The sequence below is a fragment of the Ornithorhynchus anatinus genome, chromosome X2 (assembly GCF_004115215.2).
Source record: "Ornithorhynchus anatinus isolate Pmale09 chromosome X2, mOrnAna1.pri.v4, whole genome shotgun sequence".
NCBI lineage: Eukaryota > Metazoa > Chordata > Mammalia > Monotremata > Ornithorhynchidae > Ornithorhynchus > Ornithorhynchus anatinus.
Window position 1 is genome coordinate 17056366 of NC_041750.1, and position 27536 is coordinate 17083901.

A 27536-nucleotide genomic window follows, 5' to 3' on the forward strand; every position below is an offset into this window, starting at 1 on the left:
GGGGGCAGGGGCTTTTCCAGCACCTGGGATCAGTTAAAGGACCGAAGGATCCAGAGGAGGAGGAGGAAGTGGAGGGGCCAGCATCTCCAGATGCAATTGACCGCCATGAAGACCCAAGGATCCATTCAGGGGTGCTGCCTTGAGCCTGAGCACGGCCTCAGAGTGCCGAGGCGGATGCGGGCTGTGGCCCCCCGCTATCTTCCAGGGCTGTCCCTGGTTGGAATAGTCTTCTGCGGGCAAGTCGGTTCTTAGCCTGGTGTTTCTGACAGGGAGGCCACGGCAAAAGCAACAGCTGAATGGAGCAGTGTGACCTTAGCGCTATCGGGCTGGAAAGGATTCCTTTCTCACGGGGCCAAGGTAGCTGTGATCCTCCCTCCCCCATTCCCGCCTCTCCCCCCCCCCCACCCCCCACCCAACAGAAGCAGTCGGTTCCCTAGTGCAGCCAAGATAGGAGGAAAAGAGTCCCCGCTCTGAAGGGAGATGATCTCAAGTAGCCCACTGAGACAGCTGTCCAGGCTGGGGAGAAGGAAGGTGTTGGTGAGGCGTGGCATTACAGCTGTGGGGGGGCTTCCTCAAAGGTGATCAGACTGGACTCGGGTGCGGCCTCTTTCTCAGAGGGCCCAAGGCTTTTCTCAGCAAGCAGGAGGCTCTCCACCTTGGTACTGGCCTCATCGTCCTCGTCCTCCATGTTGGGCCAGGCCGTCTGGTCCTCCACTCGCTTCAGCCGCTCATTTAGGGCTTTCAGGGCCAGTTGCCTAGGGAAGGGGGGTAGATAGAGGAAAGGTTACTCCAAAGGTCACTGGTCAGGCTACAGGGTAAGGACTACAGGTGCCAGCTCGCTGAGGGCATTCCTAACCGAGGAGGGAGAAGAGGGAGGGGTCCACCCTGGACTCCTTCCCTTTCTGGCTAGCCCCAGATGACTAAAGTTTCTGCCTGGGTCCCTCGCCACTCCTTCCAACCTGAAATCCCCTGGCCCATCCTGAACCCCAATCCTCCATTCTCCCTCACTTCTTGTTCATAGTTCAAGCAGGAGTATTCCTCCTGGAGTGACCTGACCCCGCCTTTACATCCAGGCCAGCATTAAATCCTGACAGTTCTCTCTCCTGGCCCATCTCCCAGGAGATGTTCAAATTAACAGCCACACGTTAGGCAGCATCTCGATTTTGATTTAAGCCTTTCGCCCTCTTCTAAAGTCAATCTAAAGTGCCAGAGTGAGCAACCTTTCTCTCTGTCATTAATGCTTCTTGTCCTGATCCTCATCCTCAGCACCTTTAACCTGCCCCTGCCTACGTCTCCAACTTCCGCTCCTCTATTCCCCAGGAAGGACGCATGGCCTGGCCGGGGAGGAGCAGCGTGGCCTAGAGGAAAGAGCACGGGCCTGGGAATCAGAGGACGTGGGCTCTAATCCTGGCTCTGCCACGTGTCTGCTGTGTGACCTTGGCTAAGTCACTTCATTGTGCCTCAGTTACTGCATCTGTAAAATGGGGATTGGTGCTGATGGGTGCGGACCCATCACTTTTGACCAACAGAGCCTTTGCACAGACCCGGCCTGAGGATCCTGAGCCCCCAAGGCCAGGTGAGAGCGACACAAAGCCAAGCAGTCAGGTGAGGGCAGACCCCGGGCCCCCTGTTTCAAGCAGGGTTTGCAGTCCTCCTGCCAAATGAGAAGTGGCCCGGGGTCTCAGCAAGTCTAACCTGGCACTCAAAGACCCTTGCCCAGGACCGGTAGCAATGCGCCAGCGACGGGGCGGGCTGGGTCTAGGCTATGCCTGGCCCCAATTTCTTAAAACCCTCTTGAGGCTTTTTTGGCCAAGGACCCCTTAAGGGCTTTCCCTTGGAAGTTTCCCACACTTCAGAAACACCTCCTTCCATACTGGGAAATCTATTCCTCTCCCAGTTCTCGCTCCCCTGTCCACTGGAGTGAAGACTTCACTGCTGAAAATTTTTCTTTCTCCAAGGCTCCCACTGTCCCAGGGCTGGCTGTTCTCAGCCTTGCTTGTTGCAATCCCTGAGGTGGGGCACGCTGTACGGTTGGACAGGAAACTCCACTTCCTAAAGAACAACGTCACCAGCCGATAGGCTCACATCTAGATCCAGGAACTACTTCCCTGTACCCAGCAACCAGCTGCCAGGGTGAAGAAGGATGCCCTTTGGTCGGTAAATTTATGAAATCCAACGAGAACCCACACCATATTTCCCTGCTGTTGCTGCCCCTCTCTGGGACAGGGGAATTTTCCCAGTAGAGGAAGGGTACCCGATCAGGTTCTTGCCTTCCTCTGATTAACTTTAATAAGTAACTGGTGGGTCTGCCCCCACAAGGCCACAGCCCGCTCCTCTGGGGAAACCAAGCCGCATGGCAGGAATGAGCTCCAGCTGAAGGCTCCAAGGACCCGTGAGCCCTTCACAGATGCAGAAACACCACGTTCTCATAAGCTGCAGTGGGGGCTAAAGTTCAGCAGTTGTTGAAAACGTAACATTGGACAGAGCTCTCTGCCAGAAAGTTACTTCAAGAAAGAAAAATTAAAATCGTCAAGCCAAGAGTCTCAGGTAAAGAGAGCGAGCAGGAAGTGAGGCTGTCCAGTCTCATCTAGCCCATCCACCGAGATGGGGAAACCAAAGCAAAACGGGTTAGGCACGGGTTTCAGAACCACCTGAGAAGCCGAGCGTACCGTGGGCTCTGGGGGGTACAACGGGAAGGCCAGTTTGGGGGATGCCATGTGGGTGAGGAGGCTACGTGAAGGGACCCAGGAACCACCCGGATCCATTCCCCACAGGGCAAAAGATGCATGGCTCCAAACAGAGCCCAGAGAGGTTCCTGCAGCACCCCCCGGCCCGGCCGACACCCCCAGGCTCTAGCACCACTGTGACCAGGCCGGACTGCCACGTCCCCATGACTGACCGGGGCCCGGGCGGGAACTCCGTCCCTCCGTCCACTGTTGTTTACCAGAATGAGCTGACGCTCCGAGGTGGGGAGGGAGCTGGAATCGGACAAGGTGCCACTGGGTGAATAATTAAGCCGACGCCCCAGAGACAGCAGCTCAACGCTCAGGAAATGAACCCCCCCGTTTCCCTTTCTGAGACGAGAACAGCCGATCCAAACAGCTCGAATCCCGGGTAGCGGTGCAGACGGTTGGGGTGCTGTCACCCGCCAAGAATGAGGACGTCCCAGGTCACACAGGTGAAAGAGGGCCCGTTCCATAAACTCTGCAGCCAGAACGTGGGTCTGGGCAAGCGCCCGTTTCGAAGAAGACGGTCGGGTTAAGGATCTAGGCCACCCAGTAAGCGTGACCTCGAGCAAGTCGCTCATCCCTACGGACTCCTCCCGAGCGAAACTTTGGCGGGACCGCTCCCTGGCGGGGGGGGGACGGGGACCCCGAGGAAGCCCAGTGAGGTTCCCGGAAAGCTCTCTCAACGACTAACTCGGAGGCGCGTGCCGGGCCCAGGGTGCCGAGAACGTCGCCTAGCACGGTAGCACGTTTAGGTTTCTCGAGACCACGTACGGTACCTTCTCCGCTCAGCATCCTGGGGATCTGTCCCGGGCAGACTAATGGTAATGGACGACGGGGCCCCCACGTCATACCGCTTCACCGTTTTCCGGCAGACTCTCGCCTTCACGAGGAGACCGTGCACGAGGTTCGCCGCCAGCCCCACGACGGGCTGAAGGATCTCCGGGAAGAAGGTGGCGAAGGCGAAGTGGTCCGACATATCCCCGCGGCCTCGGCTGTGGCGCTGGTAAAAGCGGAGATAGATCCAGCTAGAGAGGACCCCGAAGCCGTAAGAGGCCAACGCGCTGCTCCGCACCAGGGTGGTCAACCGCAGGAGCACGAGGGACAGGAGCAGCAGCATCGGGACCACCTTCATCCGAACCTGCGGCACCTTCAGGACGATGCTGTCCCCCATGGTCTGCTTGAGGGCCACGAGGACGCCACCCAGGAAGCCCAGCACGCCGGAGATCCGCACGGTGAACAGGTAGGCCAGATCGAAGGACGCCATGTAGGTGAGGAGGTAGGCGAGGGCCCCCAGGCACCCCACCGACACATTCACTACTACGAAGAAGACGAGTAACTCCAGCGCTCCCCAGAGGGGCTCCAGGAGCCGCCCGGCGACTATCACCGTGGCCAGGCTGACACCCACGTCCCAGACGTGCCGCTCCACCAGTCCGTGGGTAGCGAGGGTCCAGATCCAGAAGTTGGGCGGGAAGAGGTAGCCGGGAGTGACGGCCAGGCCCGGGGCCGTGTCCACGGCGAAGGAGAGCAGGTAGAGCAGCACCACGGCCGAACACAGGGCCTTGACCACCACGCTGGCGCCGGCCAGGGCCACCCCCAGGTGCTGGCGGGCTATGGGGAGGGAGCGGTGCATCTTCCCGGCGGGAGCGGGGCGCGCCTCGCCCCCGGCCCCCGGCCGAGCCGGACGCTGGGGTGGCCGACGCGGGGCGGGGCAGGGGCGGGGGAGGGGGCAGGGGCAGGAGAGGGGGAGGGCCCGCCCTGGGCTGGGCCTCAGGGCGCGGCTTCCCCCATTTAGGCCGAGCCCGGCCGGGCGCTTCTCCCTCAGCGTGGGCGGGCCTCACCCCCCGCCCGTCCCCGGCCCGCGCGCCGACCGTCCCGCCCGGGCCGCTTCGGCCCCGTCCCCCTCCAGCAACGAGCCGGATCGGCCTCCGTCTCCTCGGCCGCCGCCGCTCCTCCGAGCCTTTGACAAACAGGAGAGCTGCGCCTGCGCGGCGGCGACGACGGCGATGCGCTCCGGCTCCCGCCTCCGTCCCCGTGGCACGACGGGAGATGGAGTCCTACTAGGGCTCTCAGGGAATTTCCTTTAAGGCTAGTGTTCTTCTAGAGAGCCTCCTCCCCGTTGGGTCAGGAGCGATATAGAAAAGAAACCGGGAAACAGAGCTCTGCCCATCTCTGAGACCCATGGTGCATCTGAACTCAGAATGCCATTAAGTTCTGGTTGCACCATCTTAGGGAGGACGTGAAAAGAGCCGAAGAAATTATGGAGAGGGGAAATTGAGTTGGTTGGGAAGGGAGCGGCTTCAGAAAGACCGAAAACGATTAGGATCCACTCTAGAAAGGTGAAGGCTGGGAGGGGTATTGTACTCATTCGAGTTTGTAGTACAGTACTCCACTCAAAGAAAGCTCTCAATAAATACGATTGGTTGACTGATTTGGTGGGGGCGGGGGGCGCTAAGGTTGAAATTGACCAAACCATGAAGGATGTGGGACAGGGTTAAGTAGCAGCATGGCCTAGTGGAAAGGGCAGAGGTCTGGAAGTCAGAGGACCTGAGTTCTAATCCTGACTCTGCCATTTACCTGCCATGTGACCTGGGGCAAGTCACTTCACTTCAGTGCCTCAATTCCCTCATCTGCAAAATGGAGATTCTATACCTGTTCTCCCTCTCGCTCGTAGTTCTTTACGGCGGCCGAGCCGCCCGCGCCGGCGGCTCCGACCCTCCGGCTCCGTCTGGCTGGAGCGGGATCGGAGCGGGTCGGACCCCCCCCGCTCGCCCTTTCTGGCCCCGTATGCCCTCAACCGGGCGTGCCCCTTCCGTCGCCTTGCTAAGGACGGGGCTGCTGCGGGTGATCGGGGTCCGTTTAATAATAATAATAATGTTGGTATTTGTCAAGCGCTTACTATGTGCAGAGCACTCTTCTCAGCGCTGGGGTGGATACAGGGTCATCAGGTTGTCCCACGTGAGGCTCAGTTCATCCCCATTTTCCAGATGAGGGAACTGAGGCACAGAGAAGTTAAGTAACCTGCCCACGGCCACGCAGCTGACAAGTGGCAGAGTCGGGAGTCGAACCCATGACCTCTGACTCCGCAGCCCGGCCTCTTTCCACTGAGCCACGCCGCTTCCCTAACCTGGCTTGATGTCCGTCTCCCCCGCCCCCTTCCAGACTGAGCTCGTGGTGGGCGGGGATTGCCTCTCTTGCTGTAGTGGCCTTGCCCGAGCGCTTAGCACAGTGCCCCCCACACGGTACGTGCTCAATGGAGAAGCAGCGTGGCTCGGTGGAAAGAGCCCGGGCTTGGGAGTCGGAGGGCTTGGGTTCGAATCCCCGCCCCGCCGCTCATCAGCCGTGTGAATTTGGGCAAGTCGCTTAGCTTCTCTGGTCCTCAGTCACCTCATCTGTGAAATGGCGATGAAGACTGTGTGCGCCACGTGGGACAACCTCATCACCGTGTATCCACCCCGGCGCTTAGAACAGTGCTTGGCACGTAGTAAGCACTTAATGGAAACCATCGTTCTTATCATTATTGTTAATAAATACCATCGATTGACTGCCTTGGGACTTTTAATGCTCCCAGTGGGCTCCAGAGCTGGGCCAGGTCGGAGCTGGGTGGGGTGCGCTCCTGGAGCCATGCAGAGGGGTTTAGAGCCCCCAGTCCCACAGGGAGCAGGAAGAGATGGTTCCTAGCTGCAGTTTGGGCACCTCTGACCATTTCCCAAGGCAGACTGGGAGCTTTCGGTGCCTATGGCTGGGGGTTTCTGGGACTCCTAGCTGGCTTCTACCAGGACGTAGGGTTTGCACTCCCATGGCCATCCCTGGGACTGAGGTGGTGGCTCTCCCGTCCTTTGCCTAGCCTGACTGGGAGTTTTGGGATGGTCATTTTTTGGCACGCCCGATTTCTGCCTATCTTCTTCTCTCTGGGTGGGCCTCTCTGTCTTCCAGGATCACTTCTCTGTCTTCGATGTCTCTGTCTCCTGTCCCCCCAGGAATGCCGCCCCAAATTTTCCCTAGGCTCCAAGTGCAAAGTTGGCACCTCTACCCCAGATGCACTCTGTGCCATTATCGGAGAGAGTTCATCCCCTTGATCCCATTTATCGCTATTGTTCTTGTCTGTCTGTCTCCCCCGATTAGACTGTAAGCCCGTCAAAGGGCAGGGACTGTCTCTATCTGTTACCAATTTGTACATTCCAAGCGCTTCGTACAGTGCTCTGCACATAGTAAGCGTTCAATAAATACTATTGAATGAATGAATGAAGGACACTAGAGTGGGATAGGCTGGCGGCAGCACACATAAATGATGGATACAGTCGCTGGGAAACGGAGGCGACGATATTCAAAGCAACCTAGCTGATATCCCGCTCCCTGGATTAATTCGTGGAAACGGAAACTGGCAAGAACAGGGCTCCTTGGTGCCCGAACACTAGACGATCTCAGACGTGCCCCGTTAAAAACATATTTAGCTGATGATTTGGCTGGGGAGGTGGGAGGTAAAGATAGCCTCCCTCCCCCTCCCCAGCCCCTGGTGCTCCTGCCCCGGGTAAGTAAAAGGGTTAGGGTGTGTCCGTGAATCGATCAGTCGTGCTTACTGAATGAGTACTCTGTGGAGACCACTGTACTAAGCGCTCGGAAGAGGGCACCGTCAGCTATAACACTATTAGAGACACAGTCCCTGCCCACAACTTCTTCCCTTCCCTGCTCTTTAGGGTCTCGCTTGCTTGGGGCAAGTGAATTCTGCTGCCTCCCTCCCTCACTCCCTCCCTCCTTCTATGACTGTGGTTTCGGCTGCCAACTGCCTTCCTCCTCATCTGCCTGGTACCTTGTCCCGTTCTTCCCGTGAACGCCACAGATGATGACAGAGCGCCATGGCTGTCCTTCAACCTTGTGCCTGGCTCACGCTGCCAGTGCCTTCCTTAGGCAGCAAGGGGCTCTCAGGGAATTTCCTTTAAGGCTAGTGTTCTTCTAGAGAGCCTCCTCCCTGTTGGGTCAGGAGCGATATAGAAAAGAAACCGGGAAACAGAGCTCTGCCCATCTCTGAGACCCATGGTACATCTGAACTCAGAATACCATTAAGTTCTGGTTGCACCATCTTAGGGAGGACGTGAAAAGAGCCGAAGAAATTATGGAGAGGGGAAATTGAGTTGGTTGGGAAGGGAGTGGCTTCAGAAAGACCAAAAACGATTAGGATCCACTCTAGAAAGATGAAGGCTGGGAGGGGTATTGTACTCTTTCGAGTTTGTAGTACAGTACTCCACTCAAAGAAAGCTCTCAATAAATACGATTGGTTGACTGATTTGGTGGGGGCGGGGGGCACTAAGGTTGAAATTGACCAAACCATGAAGGATGTGGGACAGGGTTAAGTAGCAGCATGGCCTAGTGGAAAGGGCAGAGGTCTGGAAGTCAGAGGACCTGAGTTCTAATCCTGACTCTGCCATTTACCTGCCATGTGACCTGGGGCAAGTCACTTCACTTCAGTGCCTCAATTCCCTCATCTGCAAAATGGGGATTCTATACCTGTTCTCCCTCCTACTTAGACTGTGAACCCCATGTGGGAACTGATGATTTCAGGTCTGCCCCAGTGGTTAGTAGAGTGCTTAGCTCCTAGTAAGCGCTTAACGAATGCCATAATTATTACTTATTGGTCACCAAATCCCACAACAAAAGGGCTAGGGGATAAACACTCAAGCTCCAAGGCGGTAGGTCTCTAGGAAACCCTTCTTCACAGAGTGGGTGATAAATGGATGAAATTCATCACTTCAGAAAGTTGTGCCGGCAGAAAACATCAGCAACTCCAAGAAGAGTTCGCATAAATTCATGGGTGAGAGGTCCGAATTTATTAGAGAGTGAAGTTAGGGATGCGAATAGACTCCAGAAGGGTTTGGATACATTTATGAATGGTAGATCCACTATGGGGTATTGGAGGGAGAAATTAGAGATGTTATCTGACCATCAGCTTTAATGGTCTCCACCGAGTGGGGCCCTTTCTCCTCTCTGATCTCTTTTCTCCTCCCAAGCAAACCTCCTTTACCCTCAACTCTTCAGCCTGCAGCCCGTGGCCTATTGCTCACGCCTCTCCCCTACCTGGAACAGCATCTTTATCAGTCCACTTTCCACCGAGTGCCCCAAGGGGACAGGGACTCTGTCTGATCTCTTCTGTTATTTATTCCAGGGTTTAGTCCAAGGCTTGACCCATAGGCGAGGGCTTAGTAGATAATAATGTTGGTATTTGTTAAGCGCTTACTATGTGCCGAGCACTGTTCTAAGCGCTGGGGTAGACATAGGGGAATCAGGTTGTCCCACGTGGGGCTCACAGTCTTAATCCCCATTTTACAGATGAGGGAACTGAGGCACAGAGAAGTGAAGTGACTCGCCCACAGTCACACAGTAGATATCCTAACCAATGCACTCCCCTCTCAGCTTTACCAACCACCCCGCCCTGAACCCTTCTAAAAAGCCACCTCCTCCAGGAGATGTTCCCTGATTCACCCCTCACCTTGCTAATCCTTTCATTCCCTTCATCATCTCAGTTCTCTTATATGTTTACCTGTTGATTTTTATTGGCTTATAATTTATTTGTCCTCTTGGGTTTCTAGCTAGTCTCAGCCTTTCAACTCTGGAATATTTACCCAAGGTGATTCTGCTATTTCCCCGCTCTAGGTTGGAAACTCCTCAAGAGGAGTGATCATGTCTTTAATTTCTTCTGTCGGGTTTCCAAGTGCCCAGTACACCTCTCTGCCCACAGAAGGTGCTCAAGAACACTGCCGGGATTCATCATGATGTTGATGATGGTGGAAGCCCACTGTGGGCAGGGAATACGTTTGCTTATTCTCTTGTATTGTATTCTCCCAAGCGTTTAGAACAGTGCTCGGAACATAGTGAGCACTAAATAAATACCATTGATTGATCGATGTCAAGGAGGGCACCATCTGACTCGGTCGCCATGGTGGACTTTCAGCTTCTGTCCCAACACTCATGGAGTGGGCGTGTTCCATCGTTGGCTGTGGCTGCTTGTTCTCTCTTGTTCCCCCTCCCCCAGGACCCCCTGACGGATAGCTGAGGAGTAAAAGAGTCACCAGGGTAGGGTTGGTGTGTGTTGAAGTGAAAATATGAACATTATTTAATAACTGATCCTCTGTCATAAACCATTCGCCAATATTTTACAAGGAACCACACACACGATATTTTACAAAGTTTTTTTTGTCTTTTTTGTCATGTTTTTGTTTTCCCACTCATCTGTACAAAAAAAAAAAAAGAAAAAGAAACAAACCTGGAAAAGAGAGAAAGCAAAAGAACCCCTCCGCCCCTTCCCCGCCCTCCTCCCGTTCGCCATTCCTCCCCAGCCCCTCTCAGAGGGAGGGAGGAAGAGAGGGAGGGAGAGAGAGGTCAGGCGGGCGGGAGGGCCGGCGGGTGGGTGGGCTGGCTGGCGAGGTGCCCATTCGGATGAGAGACGAACAGGATTCGCAGTCAGCAGCAGTTAGGACAACTACCTGATGGTTTTTGTCTGCTTTTTCATTTTTAAAACTTAAAATATATGTATATATATTTATATTTCTGTATACTTTTTAAGATCGTTTTTGTTTTTAATTCTCAAGTGAGCACCGGACTAGACTACAGAATTACACACACTCCCATTACATGGAGCCGGCTGGCTCGCCAGACACAGGCCCAGGGACAGACCAAACACACACCGAAGCAACAAGCAACATGACCATTAATTAACGAAGCCATTAATTAATGAATCACTCCCCTTCCCACCCCCCTCCCCTTCCTTCTGAGAGTCAGAGCTCTCCTTGGCCCCCGACCCCCCCACCCCCCACTGCCTGCCCCTGCCCCTCCCCCACAGCCCCCTAGCCAGGTGCCTTTTGGGGGAATGTAAGTGGAATGCACTGAGCGACTCTGGTGGGGGATCCTGTCTCCGCCCCCATGCCTCCGCCGGGCCGGGAAACAGGTGGGTGGGGGGTGGGGGACAAGCCTGGGCAGCTGGGGAGATGGGAGAGTAGAGTTTGGGGGGAGCTGGCGGGGCTTTAGGGAGCAGGCAGCCTGGCACCAGTTTAGGGGGAGCCAAGAGGGGCTTGTCATGAGGGGGCGGGGGCTGAGGGAGGTGGGCCCCAGGGATGGGCTGCATCTGTTGGATTCATGTGACTATGGGGGGGGGGGCGGGGAGGTAATCAAAGGTTGGAGGGGTGTGGAGGGGTTTTGGATAAGACTAAGTGAGTGTTCTGAAGGTGGGGGGGGGGATCGGGGACAGTAAATAAGCCCTGCTTGGGGGAGGGGTGTAAAGCTGATGATTGCAAGGCAGGCAGCCGGGCCTTGAAACATCCTGGTGGAGTCCCCTTCTGCCCGTCAGGAGACCTGGCCTTCCCAGCGAGGCAGTCTGGGGTTTCAGGAGAAGCCCTCAGCCAGTTGCCTTTTGGGCTCCTGATTTACTTCTTGGACAGTAGTGGGAGCTGCCGGGGTCAGAAAGCAAAGACTCTGTGAACCTCCAGGAGTGAGAGTCAGAGTCAGAAGCAGAGGGGAGATTGGGCAAGGCTGAGCCCCAGTGAGGGAGTCAGGAAGCAGGGGGCAGCATATAACCATCGTGTCTACTTCTCACCCGGGTATTTTTTCCCAACGCTTAGTACAGTGTTCTGCACACAGTAGGCGCTTAATAAATACTATGGGTACAGCTGCTACTACTATTATGATTACAACTAGTCTTCAGCTCTTCTTGCACTCCTTGGTGCTTCCTCCAAGTCCTGTCTTCTCTGCAGAGCTGCTCCGCCTCCTTGGCCTCTTGGTTTTCACATCCCCCTAGAAACCCCACTCCTCCCAACAACCCTTCCTGAAGTAGGCCGGATTTAGTAGGCCCCCCTGAAACTGAACCCCTATACGTGTTCCTCCCTCCAAGCCCCAGGGCACTCTAGGGCTGAGTGGGGGCCTGGGGCAACTGAGGGGTGCAGGAAATCTTGGAACTCTTGTCAGTTGGGCGTGGAGGAAGTGGCTCCCTGAGGGAGAGAGGAGCTGACGCGGCCAGGGAGGCGCTGCTTAGGTACAAGCAGATGGGTCCCAGGCACCGGGGCAGAAAACCTTATGCTCTGTGGGGGCATGTTACCCCTGGATACCTCTAGGTCAACGTCCCCATCAATAGCATCACCTCAGAGTACAAAGGACAAATATATATATATGTGTATAGCTATATCTATATACATAGATAGATAGATGCCCCAAGGGAGGCGGAGGGCAGAGCAGCAGACCTGGCGCCATGCCAGATGGTGCCACCTTTCTACCCTGACACGAGAAGGGAAGAATAGCATTTGGTGCTCCTGGAGGGGCCCAAGTCATGAGGAGGCCGAGAGTCAGGCCTCCTTGAGCCCAGGCTGGGAGACGGTGTCCATCTCTGGCAGTTGAAAATCAGAGAAGGAACAGGTGGGTGGGTCCGGGGATTTGGGCTGGCCGTTGTGGGCCTGGAGCGACCCAGCTTCTCTGGGAGCGACTGGCAGTGAGGCCAGAGTTTCATCCCCCACCTGCCTGGGATTTGGCATGGTTTCACATTCAGCTTCTGAGAAGTCAGAAGGCTTGGGGTGGGGGGCAGGAGGGAGGGAGAGAAACTGAAGCAAATTGAGGCCGGAGGGCCACAGGAGTAGGGCAGAAAGGTGAGGATTGAGTGGCTCCCAGCCCCCAAACAAGGTTCGCCCCCCCCCCCCCCCCCCATCCTCCGGCTGGTCAGCTTTCTGCCCATGTAGACCCAGGATTGTTCCTTAAGGCAGAACCGCAGCCCGTCTCCCTGGAAAGGTCTGTCAGTCGGGGACACAGAACTGTCCCGCGTGAGAATGGCACAACCCCCTCTGTTGTCCACGGGGCCGGGAGTGGGTGAAGCCAGAATGCAGCAGGGGACCCCGATCTGCCAGACCAAAATCTGGCAACTCTAGACGGAGGTGGAGGGGTTGCCCTGTCAATGCCCAGACGGTCCTGCCCTGCACTCCATCCCGCTGCCTGTGTGTCCCAGCTTCTCTGCACTGGGCTGCTGAATTGCTCAGTGCATCAGGGAGGGTCACACTGCCTGGGGTGGGACTCCTGGTCAGAGTGGAGGAAGGAAACGCCCTCTCCTGCAGAAGCCAGCAGAGATGGGAATGCCAGTGGCCTATTTACATGGGGTAGTCCTACCGCCCTCCTGCCCCCCCCAGTCAGCTAGGCCAGGGACTTAGGACCAGCCGAATTCCTCACTGGTGTTCCTCACCGAAGACCTACTCACTCCCCCACATAGCTCCCTAGCACATTGGAAAGGTCTCCAGGCTCCACCTGGGCCTGGTGGGGAGGGACGGGGAGGCCAACTTCACCCCTCTCCTGATGTCAGCTCTTGCCGCCTGAGGAGCAGCCTTGGAGGGGGGAATGATAAGAGGGTCCAGGGGGCCGGAAGGAAATGGTTCAGGGTAGCTGATCCTCACTGCCCCTAGACTCCAGTCCCTGGAGGGTGAGATGCTGGGGAATGCTGCCCCTTCCCCCTGAGCCTGGGGTGGGAGTGTGGGGCAGGAAGGGAGGGAGGAGCAGTGGGGGTGGACCGGCTGGTGTCTGGGAGGATTGGCTGGAGGAGCAGAGAGAGGATGGGCAGCAGAGGAGAGTGCTCACAGTGATTCTGGGAAATGGAGGGGCCTGCTGTCATTTTGCTCACGTTAGTAGCAACTTTCGGAGTGCTCCTAGCCCAACTCCCTCTGCACCCTCATCAACCCCCTGCCAAACGCAGATGTGTTGGGAGCCCTGGAGATGATCGGTGGCAGGGAGGGGCCGGGTGTTGGGTTGAGCTTGAGAGTGCCCTCTCTGGAGTCGCCTGCCCCGCTTTCCCTCTCCGGCCCCCAACCACAGCCTTGTTCAGAACAAACCACGCTGAGCTGCAAGCCAGGATCAGGTGCCCTAGAGGGGGAACGGAGGAGTGTACAGAAGCTGCGGGTGGGGGAGTTGGCTGAAGTGGAGAGTCTGCTTGCTCCTTGCTCCCTCCCACCCTGAGCCCAGGCTGGGGCCAGTTTTCAAGTTTGGCATCAGCACAAGACAATCTTTCTGACTCTGGCTCTTCTGCTCGTTCTGAGGGAGGATGAGCAATATCATGACAGCAAAATGGTGAAACGTGGCCTTGGGGCCATGGAACCCGCAAGGGCTTCACGGGGAGAGAGCCAGGCCTCCTGCTTTACCACTCCCCACCACTTCCCCCAGAGTCTTTCCTTTGCCACTGCCTGGAGTGGAATCTGGGGAGAGGGAGGGTTTGGGGGGGGGGGGCGAGACGGGCGAGCACCCAGAGGCCAGAGGCCTGGCAGGGCCTGGTGTTGGGGCGGGGGCAAAAAGCCGGAAGGAAAGGGCTAGGGCGAGCAGGGGGAAGTGGGGAGGCGGGGAAGGAGAAGGGGCTTAAAGGCAGGACGTGCAGAGCAGCAGCTGGGAGTAGAAGGGCAGGCCCAAAAGGAGTAGCAGCTGCAGAGACAACAGGACCCCCAGGGAGGGTTTGAAGGATGCCCCTCGGCCACAGTCTGAGGTATCTTCCTGTAGAGGAGAGAGAGAGAGGGAGAGGGAGAGAGAGAATGAACATGAGAGGGGGAGCGGTGGGCCTAGGAGGGGTTGCATCCAGAGCTGGGAAAGGAAGTCAGCTTGACAGAGAACCAGGATGGGGGTCCACGGAGGGGGTCAAAACCGAGAACTGCATGGGGGCTGGAGAGAGAGGTGGGACAGGGGCCAAGGAGACAAGGATGGCTCCCAAGGCACCGAGTGCCTACTTCCCCTCGCCCACTGCTTCTACCGCCCCATGCCCCACAACCCCTTCCCCCTTACTGTTGTGTTGTAGTCGAAGCAGATGTGGGGCCCTTTCCGATACCGCGGCTTCTGCACCAGCTCACACTGCTCTGGCCCATCCGCTGGGCACAGCAGGAGGATGGGTCAAGGAAATGAATTTCTGTACCAAGGCCTCGTGGGAGGGGGGAGGAAGGGAGGTATTTGCTTTGGGGGCTCTGTGGAGATGGGAGGGGGTCCCCAGTGCCCTCCACCAGGCCACATCTCTGGCAACAGGTAGACAGGGAACATGTCTACCAACTCTGTTGTATTGTCCTCTCCCAAGTGCTCTGCGTACAGTGCTCTGCGTACAGTAAGTGCTCCGTAAGTACCATTGATTGATTGATTGATCACCTCCCAACCTAAGGTTCCTCTTGGAAAGCAGGGAGGACAGGATGCTGTTGGTGGCAGTGGCGTGTGCTTAGAGATCCTCTCTGGCTCCCGGGATCTGAGTTCTCCCCCCTTTCACTCCACCCCTACCTCCCTGTCTCATGGCTGCTGAGGCCAAGACCTCCACTGCAGAGAGGAATGTAGGGAGCCACTGGGGAGTCAGAGGGACCAGGCCTCAGTCTAGCCACAAGGGAATGGGAAGAGGGGAAATCCCGCAGTGGCTCAGGATACAGCGCGTCTCAGCTTGCGTCAGTTTAACAGACTCGCACTGACTACAGAGGGGTTTCTCGGCCACCACGAAGAGCAGGTTGGTGTTGGCCAGTCTCTGAGCATGGAACAGCCTGGGGGAGCAAGCTGGGTTGGTGAGGTGGGCCCTCCAGGAGGCACCGCCCCCCCCCCCCCCATCCCATCAGCCCCACTCTCCCCACCACTCCGACCTGCTCTCCAACCACCCAACAGATCCTGGTCCCAACCCCTCTTCCTGAGTTCCCCTCCCCCCAGGGTCCCTGGGACTTCAGGCCTGGTGTCCTGGCCATGGGGGCTGGGGGCCACTAAGTCCCTGGTTCAGGAGGCCTAGCGTCTGTCTGGGAGAATCCCCGGGCTCTCTCTCTCTCTGCACACATCCTCAGGGTCACTGTTTGTGCCCTCCAGCCCTTCCACGGCTCTGGGACTCGGTCTGGGAGGCCCACCCTTGCTGACCTGGAGCAGTTGCCACAGTCTATCATGCTGTTATAGGATGCGTTGACACTGCTGAAGTAATACTGGGTCTGCTTCATGATGCAGCTGGTCTCCCGGGCCTCCATGCTGTCTGCCACCACGTCCTCTGTGCCGGGAAGGAGGAGCCGGGGAGGGGGGCGGGGGACGGGACAGAAAGTCATCCCATGGCCTTGAGCCCCTGGCCACTTCGGGTCAGCAGCTTTCCTCTGTTTTGAACTTCAAATCTCTCCTTCCCTCTCTCTCCATAGGGGCCTTTTCCCCCAAAGCCTGACACCCATCTCCTCCTGCAAGTCCCTCCTCTATGCCCATTACTTCTGAGAAGTCTCAGGCAACTCCAGGCTAAGTGCTTAGTCCAGTGCTCTGCCCACAATGAGGGCTCAATAAATACCATTCATTGATTGACTTCAAGGGACAGCTCTGGACCCAGGGGACTCTTTCAAGACCCTGTCTCCAGATGCCCTTGCCCCCTAGCCCACTCTTGCCCTAGGGCTGCTGTTAGTGACCCCCTGGAAGTCTTAGTGCCTGCCTCTTGCTCGGCCCCTCTCCACACCCCTGCCCACTGAGCCCCATTTTACCTGATTGGAACCAACTGCCATAGGCGAGCCCGTAGAGAAGCTGCTGAAACAGGGACCTGTTGGAAGGGGAAGGGGGCCAGCACTTTGAGGCTCCAGGGTATGCTTGTGGTGGGGAGGGGACGTCTTTGAGGTATGAGTGTGTTGGGGGGTGGGGGAGGAACCAGGTGGGAATCTCTCTTCCCCACTAGTAGAGGCAAGGGGGTCCAAACTTTTCTGGCCACAGGTCGAAGAAACTAACTCTCCACCTCGGCCAGCTGTGCCATTGTTCTTCTCAAGGCAGCTCTTGGCCACTCTTTTAGCTTAGCTCAGGGCCTGGTGATGGTCTGCCCTGTCCCAGACTCCCATGCAATGAAGGCTGGCGGTCAGGGCTGTCCTGATGGATGTTCAGGTGAAATATATTGTCCCATCAAGTCTATGGAAGGTGGGGCTCATCCCAACCCCACCCAGTTGCTCTTACCAGGCTACAGCTGAGGTCCACCAGGCCAGGTTGAGAACGTCAGCAATGGTGGGCTGGGAGGGTGGGCAGAAGGGGAAGAGAGAGTGCAATGGGTCAGCATTCCTGGGGCCTCCCTAGGGAGTCCCCCTCCCCCTGGCACTTCTAGAAGGAGTAAAGGATCCCAGTTGTCCCCAGGCTGTTGGCATGGGCCTGGGAATGGATTGGCCCTGGGGAGAGCAGAGTCCACTCCCAGCCCTTGCAGGGGAGAGTCCTCTTGCCCATCCACACAGCTACTGCCCCACCATCTCCCCCCACTTACCACAAAGACCCCACGGGGCCCAGCGCCTGTGTTGCTCTGGGCCCGGGGAGCACAGACGGCTTGGTAGTCAAAAGACTCTTTGCGCTTGAAGAAGGAGTTGTTGTACAGGGCCAGCATCAAGTTGGCATCCACCTCACTGAAGAATTTGCCCACCTATGGGAGTCCGCACGGAAAGAAGGGCAGTGTGAGGGCACGGTGTGTGGCAAGGATGCTGGGGGGGGGGATGTGAGGAACTGTCATGGTGCAGAAGAGGAGGAGAGGGAAGGAGAAGGAGGAGGAGGCGGGAGGAGAAGCTTCAGAATGGAAGGGAAGCAAGCCATAAACACTCCAGCCCAAGCTCCTTACTGGCTCTGGCTTGTTCTCCTACCTGGTCCCACTGATTATTCTGGTTGGAAAGTACCAGAAAGCCACCGTCATCGATGAGGACACAGAGCAGGTCCTGCAGGAAAGTGGGGGTGGGGAGGGGTTTTTCAACTCTCCTCTGGAGGCTTGGGCAGCCATGCCATCCCCTCTCCCCACCCCAACCCCCACCCAGAAGTGGAGCACTGGCCCAATCAGATCAGGGTAAGTAGCTTTGGGGCTTGAATTTGGGCTCCCTGTCCCTGATACCTACCTCGTTGTTAACCTCACAATCCATTTCACATTGGCTATTGGGCCCACACTGTCAGAGGAGAGAGAGAGAGAGTGAGGGAGCTGGGGTGGGGGGCAGGTCCACTTAGGAAGATAAGAACACCCTCTCTTCCCCAGCCCAGCCCATCCCTCGAAGCTTCAGGGAGAGGGGAGGAGGGCTATAAGGCTTCTTTACTTCTGGGGAATGGGGGTGCCTGCTGTTTTTCCTTCTTCTCCCACCCCAGAGCCTCAGCGATCAGGAAATCAGAGATAAGGAGGTGAGAGTCAGTCAGGAAGTGAGGTATAGGAGCTGAAAAAGGGTCAGGGGCATAGAAGACACAAGCAGAGATGTGCCGGGCTGGCTGTAGAGGCATGGAGATGATGGGGCCTGCCTCTGGGTGAGTCCTGTCTTGTTAGGCCCTCCTCAGTCCTCTCCTCCCCACCCTTAGTCCTCCACCCGCAAACTATGTGGGCACCTGACTACCCCTTTCCACTCGCTACCTTTTGTGGCTGGTCACGGTCAGTGCGGTTGCTGGCCAACACCTTGAATTTCTCAGCCCAGGCCTCCAGGTCCAGCTTCACACCTACCACTGTGGAGAGGAATGGAGTTATCTCAATGCCCTCATCCAGGTTGGCATTCCGGAATGGAGTTATCTCAGTGCCCTCATCCAGGATGGCATTCCTATGTCGACCTGGGCCAGGGATTTTACTCTGGGCAGGCAGGGGGCCCGGGTTGGAAGGGACAGCTGAACTAGGATATCTGGCTCCGGATGGAGGGAGGGAGGGATTTAAGCAACTCAATCAGCTCTCTCCCCACTACCTAGCCACACTCTCTTCCCACTTCACCTCAGCTTGCGGGCTTCACACCTCTCAAACCTCGCTCTTGTCTCTCTCGCCATCCATCCCTGTTCCTGGCTTCTCTCTAGCCTGGAACTCCCTCCCACTTCATAGCTGAGAGACCACCATTCTCCCCACCTTCAAAGCCTTATTAAAATCACATCTCCTCCAAGCCTTCCCCGACTAAGCCCTCATTCCCCCCCACTCCCTCTCCCTTCTGCTTCACCCTTCCACTTGGACCTGTATCCTTTATTGACACCACCCTCCGAGCCCCACAGCACTTACGTACAGATCCATAATTTATTTTAATATGTCTCTCCTTCTAGACTGTGAGCTCTTTGTGGGCAGGGAATGTGTCTACCAGCTCTCATAGCGTACTCTCTCAAGTACTTAGTACAGTGCTCTACACACAGTAAGTGCTCAATAAATGCAATTGATTGACAGACCACCACTGTCTCCATCTTCAAAGACCGACTAAAATCACAACTCTACCAGGAAGCCTTCCCTGACTAATCTTTCATCTCTCCACTCTACTTCCCGTCCCTACTGCATCTCCATGCACCTGAGGCCTCCTACCACCCGCTCGCTCCTAGCACTTTGATATTCACCCCCCCCTCCCCCCCCCCCCCCCCCCCAGCACTTACGTGTCTATCCCTACACTCAGTTGCTTACCTTATCTGTAATGGATTTTAGTGTCTGTCTTCCCTACTAGTTTGGAATTCCCGGAGGGCAAGGATTGTGTCTACTTAAACTACTGTCCTTTCCCAAGGGCTTAGTTCATTGTTCTGCACAAAGTAAATGCTCAATCAATACCACTGATTGATTGATTGGAAGGAGAGAGGGGTTTCTCCTCCCCACCTTCTCACCTGCGGGCTTCAGGGTTCGACCCCCGATGCTGAGCTCCACCGCTGTGCTGACAAGGATGCCAATGGTGTTGTTCTCTAGCTCCAGTGATTTGAGGCCAGCTGGGTAAGGGAAAATGGTGGGGAGAGAATCCATCAGCCTTGCTTGGAGGAAGTCCTGACTCCTCGTGGGTAGCGATGATTTGCCCCACACTCATTCCCCTAGGGTTAGGGCTAGCAGTGCCCCTTCTGGCGTTTGGGTCTGGACATGCGGTCCGGGGCTGTGCCATCCCCTCCCCCAGGCCCCCTTGTTCTTCTGGTTTCCCTTCAGCCTCGGGACCCAAGAAGTCGCTGGCCCAGTGCCTCTTCCCTGGAGCAGGTGACCCTAGGGGATGGAGATGGTGCTGAGCAGAGAGCCTTTGGCTTTCTACTTCTTTTGAGAACTGACCCTGGGCCCTCTCTCAGGGGAGGAGAGTCGGCTGGCATACCGCTCTGCATCTCATTTGCATTGTATCTCCACTGCATAGTACCTTGAAGTTAGCACCTGCCCCTTCCCCCACCCCCTCCCCCCCCCAGGTCCTCTTCCTAGATGCTCTGTTTTGAGGGAGACCTCCCTCAGACCCCCTCCCTGACTTGGGAGGGATTGTGGGGGCAGGAGGGTGTGACTCACGGTCCCGGGATGGGGGCTTGAAGACGTAGCCATGGTTGTCCAGGCTGCGGCGGTAGAAGCTGGCGTTGTAGGGCTCCGGGTCCTCCTCCCAATCCTCCGCCGCTCTGTCCACCCCCCCGCCCCCCACCCCACCAGGATGTATTAGGAGGGGGATGGGGAGAGTTGTAAGGGGAACGAGGGAGAAAGCATAAAGCCGGGCTCGCGGAGGGGAAGAGCCGAGGCGGGGGAGCGAGTCGGAGGCCAGAGGGGGACGAGGGGCTGCCGAGACCCAGCACAAGGATACAGTTCAGATCAAAGGGTGGCAGCGGACCTGGGGTAGCTTCAGTGCCCGGAATGCCAGGAGAGAGCTGGCTCTGCCAACCGCCAGCCTTCTGGGCTGGCATCCAGGGGGCAGTGCCCACAGGGCCGCCCAGCCCAGCCTGAAAGGTTCTGGGAAGGCCCCAGTGATCCCAGAAGGACGGTGGGGTCCTCTCCTCAGCAGGGGACTCCTGAGGGGAGGAAGTGCGGTGGGGTGAGGCCACTCACTTGTTGGGGAAAACTCGGGTGATGCCACCGTCGGTGGCAGCGAATACTGCCAGGAGGCTGTACCTGTGGGGAGGGCATAGGGGCACGCTCGGACAAATGAGCAGGGGGAGACCCCTTATCCCCAGGGTCGAACCCTTCCTCGTCCTCAGCTTCAGGCACAGGAACTCTGACACAGTCCCCGACAGCGCCCTCCCCATGACCCCAGGCCCGTGAGCTTCCTCCCAGTAGTGCCCTGCTCAGGCCCCTAGCGCTTAATTTTTCCCCAGAAGGCTCCTCCCGCACCCCCAAGGTTACAAGCTTCCCCGTATCGGTACCCTGATGGTGTCCCCTCAGATTTCTGGCCTGTCGGTGACCTCAAAATGGAATTCCTGGATAGATGGATGGATGGATGGATGGATGGATGGATGTAAGGTGCTATGACTGAGCCCATGCCTGTGGCTGGCACGGTTGTCTGAGGTAGGAAGGGGCGATGCCTACGTGTTCAAGTCTTGGTCCTTCCACACCTTCTCCACCAGTTGTTGTGTGATGCCCGTGTCCAGGATGAGGTTGTGAAGTAAGAAGTTGTCACCTTGGGAACCAATATGGACAGGGAGGGAGTGGGGAGGGTGGGGAAGGGGGCACTTTGAGTTTCTGCTCTCCTCCTTCTCATCCCTTCTCTCCTTGGGGCTCCGCTGCTTCCTCTGGACTGCCTCTACCTCTCCCTCCTGGCCCGTCGTCTGCCGAGCACCCAGCCCCGCCGCAGGCCCGGCTCGGGTGGTCCGACCAGACCTCTAGATGCTGTCCTTCTGCCCACCAACCCACTCTGCATGTCCAGGGAGAACTCTTGCACCTACGGTCCCTTATAAAAGGTCTGAACGACTGGCCTCAAGCTAATTTCCAGTGTCCTTGCTTCTTTCGACCCAGTACCTTCCCTCCCACTTGCCACACCAGCTGCTTCTGCTTTTCTCCTCAGGGTCTTCCTTTTGTGTCCCCTCCCTGCCCCCCTCCCCGCCCCCCCAGGGCAGACTGGGCTCCGTGCAAGGAGTAGCCGGCTGCAGGGTAGCACGGGCCCCGCCCTATAGCACTCACACTGCTTGGAGTCGGGGGTCACCTTCTCCATGAGCGCAATGAAGTTCTCCAGGAACTCGGTGTTGTTGTCCGACAGGTCCAGGTCATTGCAGTATGCTCTGGGGTGGAGGGTGGGGGAGGGGGGCGAGAAGGGGTGGGGTTTGGAGTCTGAGAAACAGAGCCCACGTGGCAGGAAGTGACAGACAGAAGAGGCTGAACGTGTGAAGGAAAGGGGAAAACACACTAGGGACGTGTGCAATCCGTGTGCATGCTGTTGAGGTATAAGAATGTGTGTGAATGGGGCTGTGGTGTGTGTGTGTGGGGGGGGGTGACGGTGTCTATTTATCAGTTTGTGCGTGGGCATGTGTGGATGAATGGGTATGGCTGTCTGCAGGAGGTATGTTTTCCTGGATAGGAGAATGGTGGGTGTGAATCTGTATGATGTGTAGATATAGGTTGTAGTGGCGGGAGTTCTGAGTGAAGTGGTGCATAGGTGGGTAGGGGTTTGTATAGGGCTCTTTGAGTGGATGAGGTAGTGAGTGCATTTAAGTACAGTTGTGTGTGTGTGTGTGTGTGTGTGTGTGCTTAGGCGGTGAGTGTCGGAACATGAAGTTACCCGTGGGTTGTATGTGTCCATCCTGGGTAAGGGAGTTATTGCGGCTTGGATCTCTGGCAGTAATTCTGGGGGAGCATCCCTGGGTACTCCCATTAGTTGATTGTGTAGGGTATGGCTAAGGCTGGCACAGTAGAGAGAGCCATGGGGTTTTGAGGCGTTACGTAGGGCAGAAAAGAGAGCCAGAGAAGAGGTTTTCCCTCAAGGCTCGGAATGACTCGGAAAGGGCATCACCAAGGTTTATGTGGTCAGGGACTGTGTCTTCTTTTGTAAACCCATAATACCAATACAAGGCACTCTGCTTCTGGAGGGTGTCCAATCAATACTGTTGGCTGACTGACTGGCCGTCCCTGGCTTGGACAAAGGAGAATGCACAACATGTGGAGATGCTGAATTTATTCTAAGGTCTTCGATAGGGACAGCAGGATAACTGGCAGGGTCTCAAATTGGCAGTGCCATCCAGGCAACTGGCCCTGCCGTGAGTTGGGAGGAGTAATTTAAGGATCCTATGAGCAAGCACGAATGATGGCGATATCCCTTCTTGCCCTGGGCCAGGGATATTCCTGGGGCAGATGGTATCAGGAGGTGGAATCAGTTGGGGGTGGGCTCTAGTTTAAGGAGCGGGATCCTCTGCAATCCCTCAGTTAAGAAGGTCACTCTCAGGCCTACTTGGCAGGCTAAGTACAGCCCTGGCATTCCTTTCAGAGTCATGAACTTTGCCTGGAGGGCATAATCTGGGTGGCCAAGAGGGTCGGCTCTTCTTTTGACCTGATGTGTGCTCAGATGTGGGTTGTTTGCCACCTCGCTGGAGCTGTCAAGTGACACAGTAAGAGTTCTGGGGCCTGTGAAGTAAAGACTCTGGGATTGCCCTGTGGTCTGAGAGAGGGCTGCTGGGTAACACCTCTTGCACCTCCAATCCTGAAGGGGCTCCACCAGCTGCCCCAGGGACGTCTGCTCCAGGCCTGGCCCTCTTTATAATAATAATAATTGTGGTATTTGTTAAGCGCTTCCTGTGTGCCTGGCACTGTACTAAGCAAATCGGGTTGGAAACAGTCCCTGTCCCACTTAGGGCTCACAGTCTCAATCCCCATTTGACAGATGAGGGAACTGAGGCACAGAAAAGTGAAGTGACTTACCCTCTTTTTGCCAGCCTGAATTAACCCTGTTGGGGTTGGGCCTATTCGAGCCCATCTCTGGAGCTTCCAAGCCTTTGGAGGGGGGTGGTGAACTAAGGAGTCTGAATCTGGTTGAGAGTCTCCTCAGAGTTTAAGGGTTCCCTTTATCATAAGGCCTGAGAGATTTACCTGAACAGGGGCTAGAACTGACTTGTTCGTGGGCACCATGGATCTGATTATTGGGAGAAAATACCCAGACTCCTGGAGTTTAGACCTGGTTGTGCCACTGACTGGCTTGGGAGTCATGCTTTCTCCCTGCTGTGCCTCAGCTTCCTCCTCCATGCAGTAGGGGCCACTGACACTTACCTCCTGGGGATTGTAGCGTCATCAGCAGAGTGTTGAGAGAAGCCTAGACAGGTGAGTACCCGAGTGCCTGGACCTGGCTCTGTTTTAGGGGCCTGGAGCATGGGGCCATATGCTTACAGTCAAGAGACACTCTCATCACCATACACACATTCACCCTCTAGTCTACACTCATTTTCGTCCATATCCCAGGCGCTCCCAAAGCGCACGTGCGCACACACACACACACTCCTCCATTTCCACACTCACCACCCAAAATACCCTCTACATCTACATATTCACTTCCCACACTTACTTGGACACCTCTCCACCCGCCAAGCACACCCCGCATCCCCCGACCTCCGTTTGTACACTCAGTCCCACCCATCACACCCCATACACGCTCCCCGATCCAAATTGGGCATGAAGAGAGACAGGTTGCTGGAAGAGGAATGTCCAGAGCACAGACATGAAGTGTGCAATGTGTGTATGTGTGTGTGAAAATGACAGGAGTGTGTGTGTGTGTGTGTGTGTGTGTGTATGCACCTACACAAGTACTCTGTTGTCTTTGCCCCTCAAACTCTCCCAAGAGGTGACAGAAATAATAGGGACTCTCCGATGTCTGTTTCAGCCTCAGCAATATTGGTCTCTTGGTCTCAGGGCCCAGCACCTCCTGGCCCCTTCACCTCCCTCCCACTTGGAGGTGCTGGGCCCTGAGAACCTCAGGGCTTGGGACACCATTTCAGGTGGCCGGATGGGAGGAGGTTGGTGAAGCCCTTTATCCCTGGCCAGGATGAATCCCCAGGTTGCCCAATGAGTAGGATAAGCCCCCTGGCCCCTGCCTGCAGGCTGCATCTCTGGGCATGGGCCCCCACTCCACAGGGGTATCGGGGGGGGGTGATAGACCCCTGCGGCTGTTGAGAGTCTAGTCTCCCAGCCTCACTCATCCCAGGTCCCTAACAGGACCCGAGGGTGTCCAGAAAGGGCTGAAAAGACCCTTCGATAGTGGATGCCTGGCACCTGGGGTCCCCGTCAGGACTCCACGTGGATCCAAACCTATCTGGAACCCCCACCCCCCTCTCCCACATTGCCAGACCCCATGGGCTGGGGTTCTGGAGAGAAATCATTTCATTTAAGGGGGAGGCACTTCCTCCTCTGCGAACTGAAGAGGATGCCCCTGGGATGGGGGTAGGAGGGCACCTGGGCAGAAAGTGAGGCTGAGGGCCTGAGCCTAATGCCTCTGGGAGTCCCAGCCCCTTACTGCCTGAGGGGCAGAGACAGTGGCTAGAGGACTCATGACCAGTTCCAATCTGACCACTGCTCCCCATTCTTTCTCGGCAGCTCCCTCAGCTCCTGATATGGGCCACTGCCTGGAGGGCCCTCGTTACAGACCACTGACTGAGTCAATGCCCACAGAGTTGTTCAGTCCACAGGAATTTCGGGGCCTGTTCTTCTTTCCCCCTCTCCTTCTATCTGCCCTCCTCCATCCTGTTCCTCCCTCACATGCAAAGAGATACCAACTTGGTTCAAGGGGATCCCATGCCATAAAGCAATAGGTGCCTGCAGGAGGAGTTAGGATCTAAATCGGGGTGAAGAAAGAACTCACGTCCCCGGGGCAGAAGACAGAAAAGGCAGCGGGGATATCAGGCACCTTGGAGAAGGGGCATTTAGTGCCTAGACCCCAATCCCAACCTCCTGACCTCCAGCTCCTCTCAAGAGCAAAATCCACTTGGGTAGGGAGGTGGCCAAAGTGGAGCTCCGGAGGACCCAGGCCCTGGAGATGGGTACCGGGCTGGGGACTGCCATCTTAGGACTGCCTCAGAGGTCTAGGCACTAAAATCCTCTCCCACCTAGATCAGGGCCAGACCACTGCCTGGCAGTCTCTGGGCTTCTAGTCTGCTGCTCGCTGGGGTCGCCTGGCGGGGTGGACAAGGGCCAGATAGTGTCTGGATACATGTTCCTGTATGTCTGCCTGCCTGGACTGGCAGCCACCCATACAGAGCTCATGTATATGAACTGGGCAGGGAGGTGGGCACGGGCAGAAGATCCCCTCGGAATGGGGAGGAGGGTTTCTATGGGATGCGAAGGAAGAGGGGAGACACACTGACACACAACACAGACACAAGAGAGATCAGAGAACAAGGGCTGGACACGATGAGAGGTGACAGTGCAAGGGAGGGGAAGGAGGAGTGGGAGAGGGAGGTATGAGGCCCAGGGTCAGCAGGGAGACAGAAGATGGACACCTCAGCAAGCTCACACACACGCAAAGCTACCTGGGAGCAATGAGAACATGTCCCTCGGACTCAAAGCTGTTTGGCAGCAGGAACTCAAAATCTGCAACAGAAAGGTAAGGTTATCCGGCGGGGGGCCTGGGGAGGAGAAGGAGCTTCGGGTCTCAAAGCTGGACTGAAGGGGAAGAGAAAGAAGAAGAAGAAGAGGAGACGGGAGAGGAGGAGGAGGAAATGGAGGAAGGAAAGGAGGAGGAATGGGGAAGAGGAAAGGAAGGAGAAGGAGTGGGGAAGAGGAAAGGAAGGGAAAGGAGTGGGGAAGAGGAAAGGAAGGAGAAGGAGTGGGGAAGAGGAAAGGAAGGAGGAGGGGGGGAGGAGGAAAGGAAAGAGAAGGAATGGGGAAGAGGGAAAGAAGGAGAAGGGATGGGGAAAAAGGGAGGGAAGGGCTGGGGAAGGAGGAGGGGAAGGGAAAGGAGGAAGAAGAGTGGAGGAGAAGGGATGAGGAAAGAAAAGGAGGAGAGGGAGGAAAAGAAGAACTGGAAGGAGAGACACCAGAAAAAAAAGGAGACCCGACAATTTCACTTGTGTGAAGGAGAGAAAGGCAAAGGGCGGGGTAGCCCGCTGGTAACTGCAGCATCGCAAGAGAAGGAAAGTTATAGCCAATATGTTGCCCACATTTGGGTGGATTTGGTCCTTGTTTTGGATTCATGTTCTGAAATGAAGTATATTTGCTTGGTTGTATATGTATTAATATAGGCTGTATATTTACATATACACATACACACACACACATATATATACACACACAACTATATATATATGCATGTTTGGTAGGTAATGTGGGAGTCTCTCTCTTATTACATTGAGAAAGAAAAAAAAACTGCATGCTATGCTTGTGTTGGAAGAGACTTTACAGAAACAATTTGTTTTAAAATACAGAGATTTTTCTTTCTTTTTTTTTTTCAGGCATCAACATGGCCAAACTGGGATCTTTCATGGAGACAGTCCAACCAGAGATGCATACACAGGAAGAGTGGGGCTGCAGTACATCACAGGGGCCCTGTTAACTACCAGGAAACTGAGATTGGGGTTAGGGGATCCCCCAAATCTTGCTAGGTTGGAAGGGGGACATGGACAGGTGGCAGGGTGACACCCCCCACCCCCTCCGACTTCTACTCAGTACCATTCCAATATGCCACTAAGACAAATAGTTGACTCCTCCCACATCCCCTGCTCCTTAGCTCCGCTGTCATCAGCTCAAGTCACAATCACCCCTCCATTCCCAAACACTCCCACGTTCTCTCATCTCAATTCTTGCCTTCTTCTGCCCTTAGACTGTAAGCCCTTTGTGTGCAGGGATCCTGTCTACCAACTATGTTATACTGTATTCTCCTAAGAACTGAATATAGCGCTCTGTACCCAATAAGCACTTAATAAATACCACTGACTGACTGACTGATTTTTCCTAAAGGCTAGTCCATTTGGCAGAAGGAACTGAGGCTCAAAGTCAGACTGCCCAGTCTGTCCTGGCTAGATTCATTTGGAGAGGATGTGGAGCTGGGAATGAGGATCCCTGGGTTCTGATCCCAACAGGTTGCTGGTCTGGGGCTTGGTCCTTTGAGAAAGAGATGGAGGGTGGGGAGAAGAGGCAGGGCACTCCGAATGCCACCAAAATTTGTGGCCATACAGATTTTTCCCCTTAATTCTGAGGAGGGGAAAGTCACATATTCTGTCTGCCTACAGACTAGGGGGCACTCAGGATATAGG

The 27536-nt window shown here is 56.0% G+C and overlaps 2 protein-coding genes across 8 annotated transcripts in view; both read right to left on the minus strand.

Annotated features, from left to right (window-relative positions):
- Positions 1-400: 400 nt before the first annotated feature.
- On the minus strand, positions 401-4700 carry TMEM115 (transmembrane protein 115). 2 transcript variants are annotated; one of them, XM_029052458.2, is made up of 2 exons: positions 3581-4700; positions 401-755 (listed from the first exon to the last, which is right to left on the minus strand). In XM_029052458.2, the coding sequence occupies exons 1-2, from the start codon at positions 4357-4359 to the stop codon at positions 551-553; spliced, it is 984 nt and encodes a 327-aa protein (XP_028908291.1). In that variant the 5' UTR covers positions 4360-4700; the 3' UTR covers positions 401-550. The 2 variants fall into 2 exon arrangements, with proteins under 2 accessions (XP_028908291.1, XP_028908290.1); XM_029052457.2 differs by having other exon boundaries at positions 3506-4698.
- Positions 4701-12395: 7695 nt separating this feature from the next.
- Positions 12396-27536, minus strand: part of CACNA2D2 (calcium voltage-gated channel auxiliary subunit alpha2delta 2) — a 543198-nt gene continuing 528057 nt past the window's right edge. For 2 of the 6 annotated variants that reach the window (XM_029052856.2, XM_029052855.2), the window contains 16 exons: positions 25815-25875; positions 21493-21590; positions 20902-20992; positions 20425-20487; positions 19900-20003; positions 19254-19352; positions 18052-18140; positions 17555-17602; positions 17309-17380; positions 16942-17094; positions 16644-16696; positions 16187-16242; positions 15594-15717; positions 15126-15235; positions 14508-14590; positions 12396-14222 (listed from right to left, as the gene is read on the minus strand). In XM_029052856.2, the coding sequence (XP_028908689.1) occupies positions 14091-14222; positions 14508-14590; positions 15126-15235; positions 15594-15717; positions 16187-16242; positions 16644-16696; positions 16942-17094; positions 17309-17380; positions 17555-17602; positions 18052-18140; positions 19254-19352; positions 19900-20003; positions 20425-20487; positions 20902-20992; positions 21493-21590; positions 25815-25875 (1436 nt within the window). In that variant the 3' untranslated portion in view covers positions 12396-14090. The remainder of the gene's footprint in view (positions 14223-14507; positions 14591-15125; positions 15236-15593; positions 15718-16186; positions 16243-16643; positions 16697-16941; positions 17095-17308; positions 17381-17554; positions 17603-18051; positions 18141-19253; positions 19353-19899; positions 20004-20424; positions 20488-20901; positions 20993-21492; positions 21591-25814; positions 25876-27536) is intronic. The other 4 variants (XM_029052857.2, XM_029052861.2, XM_029052859.2 and 1 more) reach the window with 4 other exon arrangements.

What these genes read in the sequence shown, in the direction of transcription:
- TMEM115 (XM_029052457.2), bottom strand. Translation starts at nt 4,359, where the DNA reads ATGCACCGCTCCCTCCCCATAGCCCGCCAGCACCTGGGGGTGGCCCTG. An exon ending in CAGGATGCTGAGCGGAGAAG is followed by an intron (nt 756 to 3,505) that starts GTACCGTACGTG and finishes CCCCTTCCCTAG; the next exon opens with GCAACTGGCCCTGAAAGCCC.